General features: G+C 35.4%; 1 protein-coding gene across 1 annotated transcript in view; it reads left to right on the top strand.

Annotated features, from left to right (window-relative positions):
- The window catches only part of ABCB7 (ATP binding cassette subfamily B member 7), a 162,566-nt gene that overhangs the window by 125,202 nt on the left and 23,548 nt on the right, over nt 1-13,816 (top strand). The window contains exons 6-14 of the mRNA XM_047848211.1: nt 803-1,071; nt 1,707-1,795; nt 1,888-1,975; nt 2,843-3,017; nt 4,005-4,162; nt 4,728-4,891; nt 5,047-5,176; nt 8,235-8,406; nt 11,958-12,061. Coding sequence (XP_047704167.1) covers nt 803-1,071; nt 1,707-1,795; nt 1,888-1,975; nt 2,843-3,017; nt 4,005-4,162; nt 4,728-4,891; nt 5,047-5,176; nt 8,235-8,406; nt 11,958-12,061 — 1,349 coding nt within the window. The remainder of the gene's footprint in view (nt 1-802; nt 1,072-1,706; nt 1,796-1,887; nt 1,976-2,842; nt 3,018-4,004; nt 4,163-4,727; nt 4,892-5,046; nt 5,177-8,234; nt 8,407-11,957; nt 12,062-13,816) is intronic.

The raw sequence follows: 13,816 nt of genomic DNA, 5'->3' as shown, positions 1-13,816 counted from the left end.
CTAGTTATTTTCTTGTTATTGTTGTTAACTGCTTAATGGGAAATAGCTAAATAATGCTATATGTATATTAATGCTTCATTAAGTTACATTCAATAGCCTTGACACATTTACCATTTTTAAAGAACACAATATGTTGCTTTGTTTACTCCTGCATTAGAAAGGACACTTTATGAGACTCAGGAGGTTTGAATGGGGGCATGCTTTAGTCAAGGCACTTGATTTTTCAGGATCTCGATTTTATCATTTGTTATTTGGGGGAATTGGATTAGATAAAAAAAAAAACCTGTACAAATATTGTACATTTATCCACAATAAGGCCATGTGGGGTGCTACTTATTAAAAGTATTTAGTTGGAGGGGTACCTGGGTGGCTCAGTCAGTTAAGCATCTGACTTAGCTCAGGTCATGATCTCACAGTCCATGAGTTCAAGCCCCACGTCAGGCTCTGTGCTGACAGCGCTCTCCCTCTCTCTCTCTGCCCCTCCCCCACTAGCACGCTGTCTCTCAAAAATAAATAAAAACATTAAATTTTTAAAAATTAAAAACAAGTATTTAGTTGGAAAAAATCTTTCATCATCTGGAGTTTATAGAGGAAAATAACACTGAAAGGGATTCAGGGTGGTGGAAGGATTGGTACTCACTAGGCTAGATGCTTTCTTTCTAGGTTTCTTTTAATGGAAGTATTCTGTGATGTATTCATTTATTGTGTAAACACTTTCTTACTTGCCATATGTTTATCATTTTTACACTCCTATGATTCGAATGTTTTCACATCCCATTTTTTCTTTTGAATGTCTTGTCAGATGGTGTATCAAGAGCTGGAGCTGCCTTTTTTAATGAAGTTCGAAATGCAGTATTTGGCAAGGTAGCCCAAAATTCAATCCGAAGAATAGCCAGAAATGTCTTTCTCCATCTTCACAACCTGGATCTGGCTTTCCATCTAAGTAGACAGACAGGAGCTTTATCAAAAGCTATTGACAGAGGGACAAGGGGTATCAGTTTTGTCCTGAGTGCTTTAGTATTTAATCTTCTTCCCATCATGTTCGAGGTGACTCTTGTCAGTGGTATTTTGGTAAGTAAAAAATTTTTCATAACAAGCTTTTATCTTACATTCTCATTGGAAGCTATTTAGTACTGGAAGCTGTAGTGCTATTGAATGCTCATGGTTTGAAAGCAAAATTCCACGGTACCAGAAGGATTATGCAGTTCATTTAATTATTTTGCTACAAGCTTCAAGGGACCATCCAAAATCTTTATCATGTTGTTATTGTAAAGAGCTGGTCACTTCTACACATAGATCAGTCATTTAACTAGCGCTTGTAATTTTTTTGTTAATAGAGATTTTTGTATATGACTTTGGTATACTCAGATTATCTAGATTTTTATTCACCATTTATAACATTTAGGCAATTTCATATTTTGTAATTAAGACTGTATATATACGTTTTATTCCTCTTAAGGCTTATTGCATTATTTTTATCCTAGCATATGACGGTAGTATCAATGTGGCAAGTGTAGTTTGGCTTTCTTCCCTTGTTACCTAAAATAGCTTTTCTAAGGTATTTGATTTCTCACAAAATTATTTATTTATACAATTCTCATCAACATATTTCTATTAAAATCTTTTGATTGATATTTGCTGTTACATATTATAAGCTATTTGCAAGAACAGTGACTGTTTATCATTTCTTATTTTGCCTTCTCCAGTATTATAGATGTGGTGCCCAGTTTGCATTAGTAACCCTCGGGACACTTGGTGCATACACAGCATTCACAGTTGCTGTTACACGGTGGAGGTAAAGTATTTCCTAGAGGCCAGTCAAGGTTCAGAAATTAGTTACATTTACATAGCAAAAATTTCATGCCTATGTGAATCTTTGTCTTACAGAACTAGATTTAGAATAGAGATGAACAAAGCAGATAATGATGCAGGTAATGCTGCCATAGACTCACTGCTGAATTATGAAACTGTGAAGGTAATATGTTTAATTATACTTCCTCTCCCTTTCACACTGCACAGAGATTTGTTCTGCCATTTAGCTGAATAGGTGCTGTAAGTTAGAGCTTCAGATTAGGATAGGATCTCTAAGTGTGATGAAATAATTGTACTTTATTATTTTTCTTTATTTGGAAATTCTCCTCTCTTTCCACCTCAGTTTTTGTGTGGCAACATCAGAATTTTACCTTCTGAATTAATTTGTAAGTGATGAGTATATTTAGCATCTTGATTCAGAATTAACACTAAGCTAATCAAACTGACATGTAAGGTCTTGACTGTCCCTCAGAGGACCTAGCATATAGTGATTTTCATTAATTCTCATTTATGTGTCCATTTTTCCATTTAACAAATATTCCTGAATGGTTCTTGTGTCCAAAGCACTATACTAAGTCCTGTGATGGGGAAGTGTGGTAAAAATGATTGATAAAAGGCTTGCCCTCCCAGAATTAAGTCCCATAAATTGGGAGAATTATAGTTAAGTATGCAGTTGACTATAAAAGAAAGCATAAAGTGGTGGGGGCAATGAGAACTGTCAGTTCAGTCTCAGAGGATCAGGGGAAGAAAGCTTTGTAAAGGAAGTTCCATTAACACTTTTTTTTAGATCTGGGTTTAAATTAACGAGGCCTTCAGTAAATATGCGATGAATTTTATGGACTTTTCAAATATAGTTCACTGTGGAAAACTGCAGGAGTACCATGGCTCAATGTATTGAAAGTTTTTAAAGTGGAGTATGGCAATACAAAATTGAATCCATACATAAAGTCTGATGAAAAGGATACTAATCGCTTAAGAGAAAAATTATAATTGTACTTGCATGTAATAACTATTTTTGTATATTTTGTAGTATTTTAATAATGAGAACTATGAAGCACAAAGATATGATAGATTTCTGAAGACATATGAGACTGCTTCATTGAAAAGTACCTCTACTCTGGCTATGCTGAACTTTGGTCAAAGTGCTATTTTCAGTGTTGGTTTAACGGCTATTATGGTGCTCGCCAGTCAGGGAATCGTGGCAGGTAATGGATCTGCAGTTTTCACATTTATAGATGTTTTTCTTAACCTTTATAAATAAGGATTGATGAAAGGAATGTATATATTAGTCTTAGTTATAAAGCATATTCAATAAAGTGCTTTAACATCCTTGGATTACTTTCCTTTTTATATCAGAATGTGTTTTCTTAATTGTATAATAATGTTTTTTTTTAACTTCCTTTTGTTTGACACTACAAGTTTAGCGCTAGCTCCCTCATTAATTAGAACTACTGTTTATCCATTTTGTGAGGCTACATATTGATTCTTTCAGGAGTAAATTCTTTTTTTAGCATCTGATATTTCTAATTTCTCTTGTAGACCTGGAAAGCAATGTAATTAATTTAGTGTTTAGTCCAAAGGACTAAAATGCACCACACATTCTTTTTACAATTACAAGTTACATTTTAATCTTTCTATTAATTTTACATTTGCAAAACATTTCAAAAGTAAATAATGTCTGCCTCTTTTCTGTAATCTGCCCACTCAGTTAAGATTTATTCATTCACTGTGACCTTAATATATGGTTTATCATTCCCAATCATGATACCCATTTGTTCCAATTTTTAATATATACTTAAATTTTTTTTTTTCTATTTCACATTGCAAAGAAACTTGCTAGTGTCTTAGGAAGAAAGGAGAGAGATATTTAGCCATCCATTTCTATCTTCACTTAAACCATTCTTTTTTGTGTGCGTATATTATGTATAGTGTATGGGTAGGTGGTTCCCATTCCACTTATATCAAGTTCTCTATATTGCTAAATCATGAATTAAAATGCTTTTAAATTTTCATAGACCTTAAGAGTTACTGGTTATGTACATTTTATGCTATGAAAATTATAGCATAATTTTTTAAAATTTATTTTAGTTATAGAATATTATATTCCAGACTAATAAACTTCTCTATCTTAAGCTGGAAAAGTTTATAACATCTAAAATACCTTTTTTTTCTTCTCTCAACTACATATTAAGGTACCCTTACTGTTGGAGATCTAGTAATGGTGAATGGACTGCTTTTTCAACTTTCATTGCCCCTTAACTTTCTGGGGACTGTATATAGAGAAACTAGACAAGCACTGATAGATATGAACACCTTGTTTACTCTACTCAAAGTAGACACTCGAATTAAAGTAAGTAATCTATTTAGTACCTTTTAAACAGCATGTGAGCATCATCCCATTAATAGGATTATTCTAAGGGAATATTCTTACATCACCATGTTAGCAAACCAGTTTCTTTTTTGCAGGAATTGGGGCTATGATGTGTATTAAGAGGTTGTTATAGCTTTTACTTCCATGTTTAGAAACTTTACAATGTTAGCAAAGAATATTATACCTAGAAGCTAAATTTTGTTAACTTGAATTATTTGTACTTGCACCTGATTTACTTTTGCTAATAATGGTATAAAATGTGTGATTGCCTTTCCTCATGTCCTAAACTTCCTTACTCCCCTGCCCACCATCCCTCTACCTGCCCCCCAACATTGCTCAAAAATCAAAACATTTAGGAGTTCTTGACCTTAGTGAGGAGTAAAAAAAAAAAACAAAACTTTAAAAGCATGCTTGGAAGTGGTCTAACACTACTTATAAACCTCCTGTTTCCCCATTTTTTCCCTTTTTCTGTGAATTAGAAAATTGTCTACATAGCTATAGTCTACATGGTATATAAAGTGGCTTTTTTTCTCTTCCCTACTAGGACAAGGCAATGGCATCTCCCATTCAGATCACACCACAGACATCTACGGTGGTCTTTGATAATGTGCATTTTGAATATGTTGAGGGGCAGAAAGTCCTTGATGGAGTATCTTTTGAAGTCCCTGCAGGAAAGAAAGTGGCCATTGTAGGAGGTAGTGGGTCAGGGTGGGTAATTTAGTTATTTATAAAATTCTACATCATTGATTGATGATTCCCAATGTAATATTTTTTCTTTATCATAAAATGATTACAGTGGTTTAAAACAGGGATTCCCTAATGCCAGTAAGAGCTAATTAACCTTTCCTTGTCTTCAATTTCAGAAAAAGCACAATAGTAAGACTGTTGTTTCGCTTCTATGAGCCTCAAAAGGGTAACATTTACCTTGCTGGTCAAAATATACAAGATGTGAGCCTGGAAAGCCTTCGGCGGGCAGTGGGAGTAGTACCTCAGGTATTTAAAAAAGGAAGAAAACCTATTTGGGGAAAAACTTACTGGGTTGGTAGATTTTTGTTAGAATAATTTGAATCCAAAGAGTATATTGCTAACTAAGTAGGAAGCATTAGACCCTACAGGTAAATTCAGTTACCAAAAAGCCTTAAAAAAATGTGAATGAAAAATCTGAATGATGGAAAAAATTTTTTTAGATCTTAGAAAGATAGCATAATATAATGGAAAGAGCCCAGACTAGAATCAGACAGATATGGATTCTAACCTTAGCTCTAACCCTTGTAAGTTCTGTGGTCTTGGTCCTCAGTTTATCTTTAAAGTAAGGATAATAACCATCTGTCTTATGGGATAGAATTTTTATGGATTAGAGACAATATCTATAAAGCACTAAGCACAGCATCCATCACGTAATGCTCAGTAATTTAAAGCTATTACTATAATTTTGAACAGTTTTTGACATAGTGAATTTATTTATAAAATTTTCTTTAATATCTAATTTTGAGAGAGAGATAGAGCACGAGAGGGGGAGCGGCAGAGAGAGAGGGGGACCCAGATCCAAAGCAGGCTCCAGGCTCTGAGCTGTCAGCACGGAGCCCAGTTGGGGGGCTCAAACTCAAAAACCGTGAGATCATGACCTGAGCCAATGTCGGACGCTTAACCGCCTGAACCACCCAGGTACCCCAACGTAGTGAATTTATAAAACTTAGAAAAGCAGTTTGGTTATCTGCTTCCATGTTTATGCCTTGTTTACCACTGACTTCTTAGAACCACCTACAGTGCCTGACCCATAGCAAGCATTTAATAAATATTTGTTGAATGACTTTAGGGGAAAAATAAATTCTGAGCAAAATCTGAGAAGACAAGGATGCCTTATAGGATGTAAATTTTTCTTATGCTAAAAGCCAACAGAGAGACCCGGAAACTAGTTTCAGACTATAATCTGAATTAAACTCCTAGGAGAACTGTAAGAAAGGGATCAGACAGGGATATGTAGCTTATAAAAGGTCTGTAAGTGATCTGACACATGCCACTCTGCCCCGTCCTCCCTCTTTTTCACTGAGAATCCCAAATGTTAGTGTGTATGAATCGCCTAGGGAGATTATTGAAATTCCAGCTCTTTCACACACCTTAATTCTAGTTTAGGAAGGCTGTGTGGGGCCCAGAACCCTGCATTTTTGAATATGCTTCCTACATGATTCTGATATAGACAATTCATAATAGACTTTATGTTGAGAAACACTAACCTAAACTGTATATCAAGTGAAAATATATATGATTAATAAAAAGATGCTGATCCTCACTGGAGGCCTTACCAATGTAAATTAAATCAACAATGGGATACCATTTTTCACCTGTCAGCAATGATTTTAGAATTCATAATGTGCAGTTTGGGCAAGGCTGTGTAAAATGGCTAGTCTGGTGTTTGGTGTAAGTATACAGCTTTCCTGACAAGCAGCAAGAGCCAGAAGAATATTCAAATCCTTTATTCCAATAATTCTGCCTCTAGGATGTTTTAGTAAGGAAATAAACAGAGATGTGAACAGATTTTTATATGCAAAGATGTTCATTACAGTATTATTTTTAATATCAGAAGTTAAAAACATATTTATAATGACAGAAGTTGAAAACAGTGTAAATATCCAACACAATAAGTAGATGGTTAAATTATCACCATAGAATCAAGTGACAAAAAGCCATTTATAAATGAGCTGTTTGTAAAGAATATTGAGTGTCATGGAAAAATACTCAGATAAAAGTTTGTTGAAAAAGAGGATACCAAGCAAAATATAAAATCTCAATTTTATAATATTAAAGGAATACATGTTAAGTAGAGGAGAAAGGAGAAAACACACCAAATGTTAATAGCAGGTATCACTACATGATAGGATTATGGATTATTTAATTAATTTTTATTTTACCATATTTTTTGAATTTTCAAAGTTTCCAGATAGCATTTATTAACTCTTCTGAATATAAAATATTTAAAAATAAGTATTTTCTTTTTATAGAACTTCAAGCTTATTGGGGTTAAGTACCATCTCAATATAAGAACTTTTTTATATTAGTAGTTGGCTTAAAATGTTTAAAATATTATTTGAAGTAATACCTGAAACTCTGGGGCTGATTGTGATATTAAAGAAGATATTAATTATCTTGGTTAAGGTAAAGTAATGGAGCCATTTTATTTCATTTTACTAACTGTTGCCTTTCAGCCATTTAGAGACTAAGTCAGAATAAGATGAAATATCAAATGAATGCTTACAGTGAACTTTCTCCAAAAAATATCTATAGTGTATAAATCCTTTGTTTTCTGTGTCCAGTTTAAAAGCTTCTGAGGAACGTATAACATATTCAGCCTCATTAGTAATTAGGGAAGTGCTAATTTAAACGAAAAGCAAATTTTTACCCACAAAAGTAGCAACAACTGAAACTTATTAATATGCAGGCCTGTTGAGAAAACAGGGACCTGACAAACTCATAAAATATGGGTTGAAGTGTGTATACTGTTGGAGCATTTTGGAAAGCAGGCAGTACTCTCAAAGGATGAATGTATGCTTCCCTTTTAGCTCATCAATCTACTCCTAGGAATCCTTCTTACAGAAATACACAAGTGCACAAAGTCCTATATGTAATGCTATTTTATTCCAACACTGTAGTAGCAAAAATCTGGAACCTACATTAATGTCTATCAATAGAGAAATAAATAAATACATTGTTAGTATCATACAACTATTAAAAACAGTGAGGTGGGATTACTGATGTGAACAATTTCCAGGGTATGTTAAGTGAAAAATGCAATTTATAAAATTATATATTTATATAGATACAGTATGACTCCCCTATGTGAAAAAAGAAGTGTATGGCATATAGATGTATCAAAAATCTGGATTGATACTCAACACATTGTTCATGGTGATTAGTACTGGGGAGGGAAATGGGATTGCAAGGATGAGGGGGATGATAAAGGGGTTATATTTTACTCTTTATGTCTTTACTAAATTGTTTGAATTTTTTATAATGAATATACATGTATATGTATGTATACATAAATCTGCTCCAGGATGCTGTCCTCTTCCACAATACTATTTACTACAACCTCTTATATGGAAACATCCATGCTTCACCTGAGGAAGTGTATGCAGTGGCAAAATTAGCTGGACTCCATGATTCAATTCTTCGAATGCCACATGGATATGATACACAAGTAGGGGAACGAGGACTCAAACTTTCAGGTAATCAGAGATTTTAGATCTGTCCCATTGTGTAGAGCCATTTTCTAGAAAATGTAATGACAGAGTACATACCGAGTGCTCATCCAGTCACTTTCAACAAGGTCTCAGCCATCACTGTAAATAATTCAGCATGTTGGAAATAACTTCTCAAGTCATGCAGATGTTTTTTTGTTTGATTGTTTTCACTTGCAGCTGCAAATGGTAAGTACTTAATAGTAGATTACTGATATGTGCTCAGATCGGTGTTAACTTATTATCCATAATTTTAATATTAAAGGAAAGCCAAGATCATTATTCACCTGAGAAAGTACTAAGAGTAGGGAAAAGTAATTTTATAGTAAATAGTGTATCTCATCATAATTTCCTAGTTTGTTACGGGATGTTTTCAATGCTTTAGACTTCCTTACACTTGATATACTTAACTGCTGTAGTTTCTTTACAGTTAACTTCATTTTCATGTCCTTGTTGGTTCAGTGATCAAGTAAATTTTGGGGCTTGTAGGTTTCTATTTAAGTGTTTAATAATGAGATTTCTAGGTTTAATAATCATTATCTTATAAAAACTGAATTTTGGGGGCGCCTGGGTGGCTCAGTCAGTTAAGCATCCGACTTCAGCTCAGGTCACGATCTCACGGTCGGTGAATTCAAGCCCTGCATCGGGCTCTGGGCTGGTGCTCGGAGCCTGGAGCCTGCTTCCAATTCTGTGTCTCCCTCTCTCTCTGCCCCTCCCCCATTCATGCTCTGTCTCTCTCTGTCTCAAAAATAAATAAATGTTAACAAAAAAACTGAATTTTTTTGGAGGATCCATAAAAATATTTTTTCACCAAAAATTATTTGAATTCCAGAAGTGTAATGCTATCTAATGCCTAAAAGTATTACTGTAACTCATATAAACACACTATACCCTTTACATTTATTCTCCACTCTAGTTTAATTTAGGGAGGAAATGCGTAGATTAAGGATGGAGGTGAGGCGAAAAGAAAATGAAGAATACTCCATGAATTTTAATGAGTCCCCATTCGTTTTCATTACAAACTGGCTTCATTTATTCACAACATTGATTAGGTACATACTATGTACAAGCTAATATGTTAAATGATTTAAGAGTTAAAAAGATGAAGCAAAAACGGACTTGCTCTCAAGGAATTTGCAGTCCATTAGAAAGTTTTGATCTAGGTTTAGGAAATGTTAAGCAAAGATTGTTTTCAAGTTAGGTTGGTTTATAGTGTTTTAATTTTTTTTACGTTTATTTTTGAGAGGCAGAGAGTATGAGTGGGGGAGTGGCAGAGAGGGAGAGAGACACCAAATCCGAAGCAGGCTCCAGGCTCTGAGCTGTCAGCACAGAGCCCAATGCAGGGCTCAAACTCACAAACCACAAGATCATGACCTGAGCTGAAGTCGGACGCTTAACCGACTGAGCCACGCAGGTGCCCCTGTAGTGGGTTTTTTTTTTATTATCACCTGATAGTATAAGATACTTACATCATTCCAGTCCCCCTTTATACTTTACCATTGCTCTTAATGGTAGTAGTGTCCAGCTAACCAGGCCACCTCCAGATGATTTGTCCAGTTGCCTAATTCTAAAGATATACAAGTTTTCACGTAGTATAAACTAGGCCTCTCAATATATGACTGCTTCAGATAGTTATGCCACATGCCATTTTCCAATCAATTTTTTCCTCTCTGCATGCCTTTGGGAGTAAGAATGGCTAAAGAAATTGTATTCTTACCTAATACCCATCACCTTACAGCTAGACCTCTCTGAATGAGCATTTGTATTATTTAGTGTCTATGCTAATATTTATGGTAGGGAACAAACAAATGTTTCTTCTTCAATTTCCAAAATTCTACTGGATAGAATTGAAACTGAGTTGGTTTCCGCTTGAAATTTGGGAGGCATGTCTAAACTAGTCCTTCCTCTGAGTATCTACTTCTTTTAGGCACTTTCTGCCACTGAGTTGCCAGGTGGGTAAGCAGATAGTTCTGGCATGATGCCTGCTTTGGTAGGAGAATTTTGATCTTATTGAATGGGGAAGAATGTGGATAGTATAAATATAAACTTATGTACTACTGTTAGACATAAGGAGCTCCCTTTACTGGTTGGAAATAATAATTGCAGAAGAAATATAAAGTGTACCAATAAATAGGTAGAGCTTGCTTCTTGAAGAAGTTACTGAAGCTGAAAAATACAAGTTTGTTCAGACATTGATAAATTACTGGATAACAGAAAAGAAGCCAAGAGGGGCATATTCAGCAAAACATCATCTTCTATATTTCCAACTATAGTTTTGTGTAAGATTGATGACTTTAGACCTACTTCCCTTCCCAGTAAGGGAAGAAAAGATTGCTTTGTTTTCACTAGAGTATATTAGGAATAAATATGGGCTTGCATATTATGATAGGAAGAGCATTGGCATGGGAGTCAGGTCTAGCCCAGATTCCACTGGAATTTGCTCTGTGACCTTGACTAAACCCAGTAAACCTTTCTGGGTCTCTGTTCCTTTCTGTTTTAAAATTCTGCTTTTCTAGAGACCATAGCAAGTAACTAAGGTGAAATATGAGGTATCGAGTATATACCTTTAACTTTGAAGGATGCAATAAAAGTAATTTCCTCCAGAAAAAAATCCTTGAGAAGAATACTGGCTGAATGGTACTTTTTTGTTAAGAAATAAATTTATTTCTTTATTTGTTTTAAGTTTTATTTTAAATGTTTATTTATTTATTTTTGAGAGAGAGAGAGAGAGAGAGTGTGTGAATAGAGGAGGGGCAGAGAGAGGGGGAGACAGAATCCCAAGCAGGCTCCATGCTGCCAGCACAGAGCCTGATGTAGGGCTTGAATTCGTGAACCATGAGATCATGACCCAAGCTGAAACCAAGAGTCAGATGTTTAACCAACTGAGTCACCCAGGTGCCCCTTTGTTTGTTTGTTTGTTTAGAGAGAGAGAGAGAGAGAAGGTACAAGGGAGAGGCAGAGAGAGAGAGAGAAGGGCAAGCAGTTTCTGCACTCTCGGCGCAGAGCCTGATGTGGGACTCAAATTCACGAACCATGAGATCATGACCTGAGCCAAAATCAAGAACCAGACACTTTAAGCGACTGAGCCACCCAGGCACCCCAAGAAATACATTTAGATATTCAGTTTCGTGTTTTCCAAGATTCCAGGTTTCAGATATTGAATTTAGTTTTGTCTTTGTTAGTTCTCTAATATTGAAATTGTTCTGAGATGCTGTCAATTGGGAAGTAATATAAAGTAACATATGTAATGAGCATATTTACAGTGAGAGGAATAATTGTGGAATCAAAGCTGTTACTTCTTTTTCTCTTTACCTGCCACAAAGTCAGAATCCAGAATTATATTTATGTTCCAGAGCAGAGTGTATAGTTTATCAAAGGATATCATATATGAACTTAGACTCTTAAAACTGAGTAAAATGAACAGTGATCAGAGTAGAGGTAAATGTTAAAGGCATTACTTGGTGGTTATGACCAGTGGAAATACTAGAAACAAAGTGTCATTATGTTATATATCCTTAAACTAAATTTTTCTTTACCAGGAGGAGAAAAGCAAAGAGTAGCAATTGCAAGAGCCATTTTGAAGGACCCCCCAGTCATTCTCTATGATGAAGCCACTTCATCATTAGATTCAATTACTGAAGAGGTAAATGATGATGAAAATGCCATGCTCTTCAATTCTCAATGCTTAACTTTTCTCCTTGGAAGTTTCAGTAAAATGGCTACATTCTTTTGTATTCTGAATGAACTTCAGTAGGAGGTTGTATAGAGCAAAATACCTGGCCCTTTTCCCCTATATAGCAAGTATTGATAACTATCAAGAATGCTAAGTTGCATTGAACTATCACATTGCTAAGTCCATTTGCAAAAGTGTCTCCTTTTAGAACCGTGTGACTGTTGTATCATCCTTGCCTCTTGAAAAGCTTGTAAGACTTGCCTACTCTGCTGCAAAGGAAAAACATTTTAGTCATTCTGCCATTGCCACTTAGCACTCATGAAAACAGGTCGTGTAAATTATTGTGACAGTATACACCAGAAAGCCTTTCACTTATTGTGGAGCAACTCACTGATAGTACAAGTCAGGCACACACAGCCTGTGGTGGTAGTATAAATTTATATTCATTTCACAAAAAAGGTTTTGCAGCACCAAGATGTTTTGCAGTCACAAGATGTTGTGACACTTGATGTCATGGTACTACCCAGCAACTACATTATACTTCATAACAACATCTTTGCATTAAATATAAAAGTCTTAATAATAATGGCAATTTCATGAATGGATCCCCTTACTCTAGAACTGAAAATAGGCATATGTTATCTGTTACCTCCATTCACCTACATTTTACTCAAATATGTAGTAAAAACCTAGTGTTGAAGCATATGCCTAATTTCAGCTTTACAGCATGTATAGCATAATATTTGCATGTGTAGTTAAGTTTCAGGGCATATTACTTGATCTGCCATATGTTTAAAATAGTTTAATATCTAAGTGGCTTGTTTAGCATGAGGATTTGTTATATTTAAAGGGAACCTTAAGCAGGACCACACCCATTCATAGGCAAAATAGGAATCTGCTTACAAGAACTGTATACCTAAAAGTGTATCATTCACATTTACCACAAATTATAATTCCTAACAGTCATGTAGCTTTATCATCTTCCAGAGTATAACCCAATAAGAGCTAGTAGACAATTCCCCACCAAGGGAATGAGTTACTAGAAGATTTGGTAAATTTTAATGGGCCTTTTTTAAAAGGTCCAGAGCACTTAGTAGGATGTCAGACCTTAAGTTCTTGAGAATAAGGACAATGAGTCCCCACAGACATCACAATTTTTCTTAGAGTTGGCCCTGCACGTAATTTTTAGTCTGCCCTAGTAAAATATAAGGTCTTCCCTCCTGGGTAACCATCTACTCTTGGTCATTTTATTCCTTTAATAAATACAATGTTTAGAAATATCTTTAGGGAGCCATTGGATATATGCCCAGCCCCACACTGCCATTTCCATCCTGCTAGGTATACTTAGAACCAGATTTCCAAGTATAACTGAATATATACACAACTCCCTTATACTTTAAAGGCAGTAAGCAAAAATGTTTTGCAAATGGATTCTTAAATACAGAGAACAAATTGGTGCTTGCCAGAGGGCAGGTTGGTGGGAGGATGGGTGAAATAGATAAAGGGGATTAACTCATCATGATGAGCACTGAATAGTGCATAAAATTATTGAATCAGGGTTGCCTGGGTGGCTCAGTTGGTTGAGCATCCAACCCTTGATTTCAGCTCAGGTCATTATCAGGGCTGTGGGATCGAGCCCTGCATCGGGCTCTGTGCTGAACATGGAGCCTGCTTAAGACTCACACTCTCTGTCTTTCTCTCTCTCCTTCTGCCTGTCTCCCCTGT

This window comes from Prionailurus viverrinus, unplaced genomic scaffold (genome assembly GCF_022837055.1).
Source record: "Prionailurus viverrinus isolate Anna unplaced genomic scaffold, UM_Priviv_1.0 scaffold_55, whole genome shotgun sequence".
Lineage (NCBI taxonomy): Eukaryota > Metazoa > Chordata > Mammalia > Carnivora > Felidae > Prionailurus > Prionailurus viverrinus.
The sequence above is the reverse complement of the archived record's forward strand: the minus strand, read 5'-3'. Positions and strand labels throughout refer to the sequence as shown.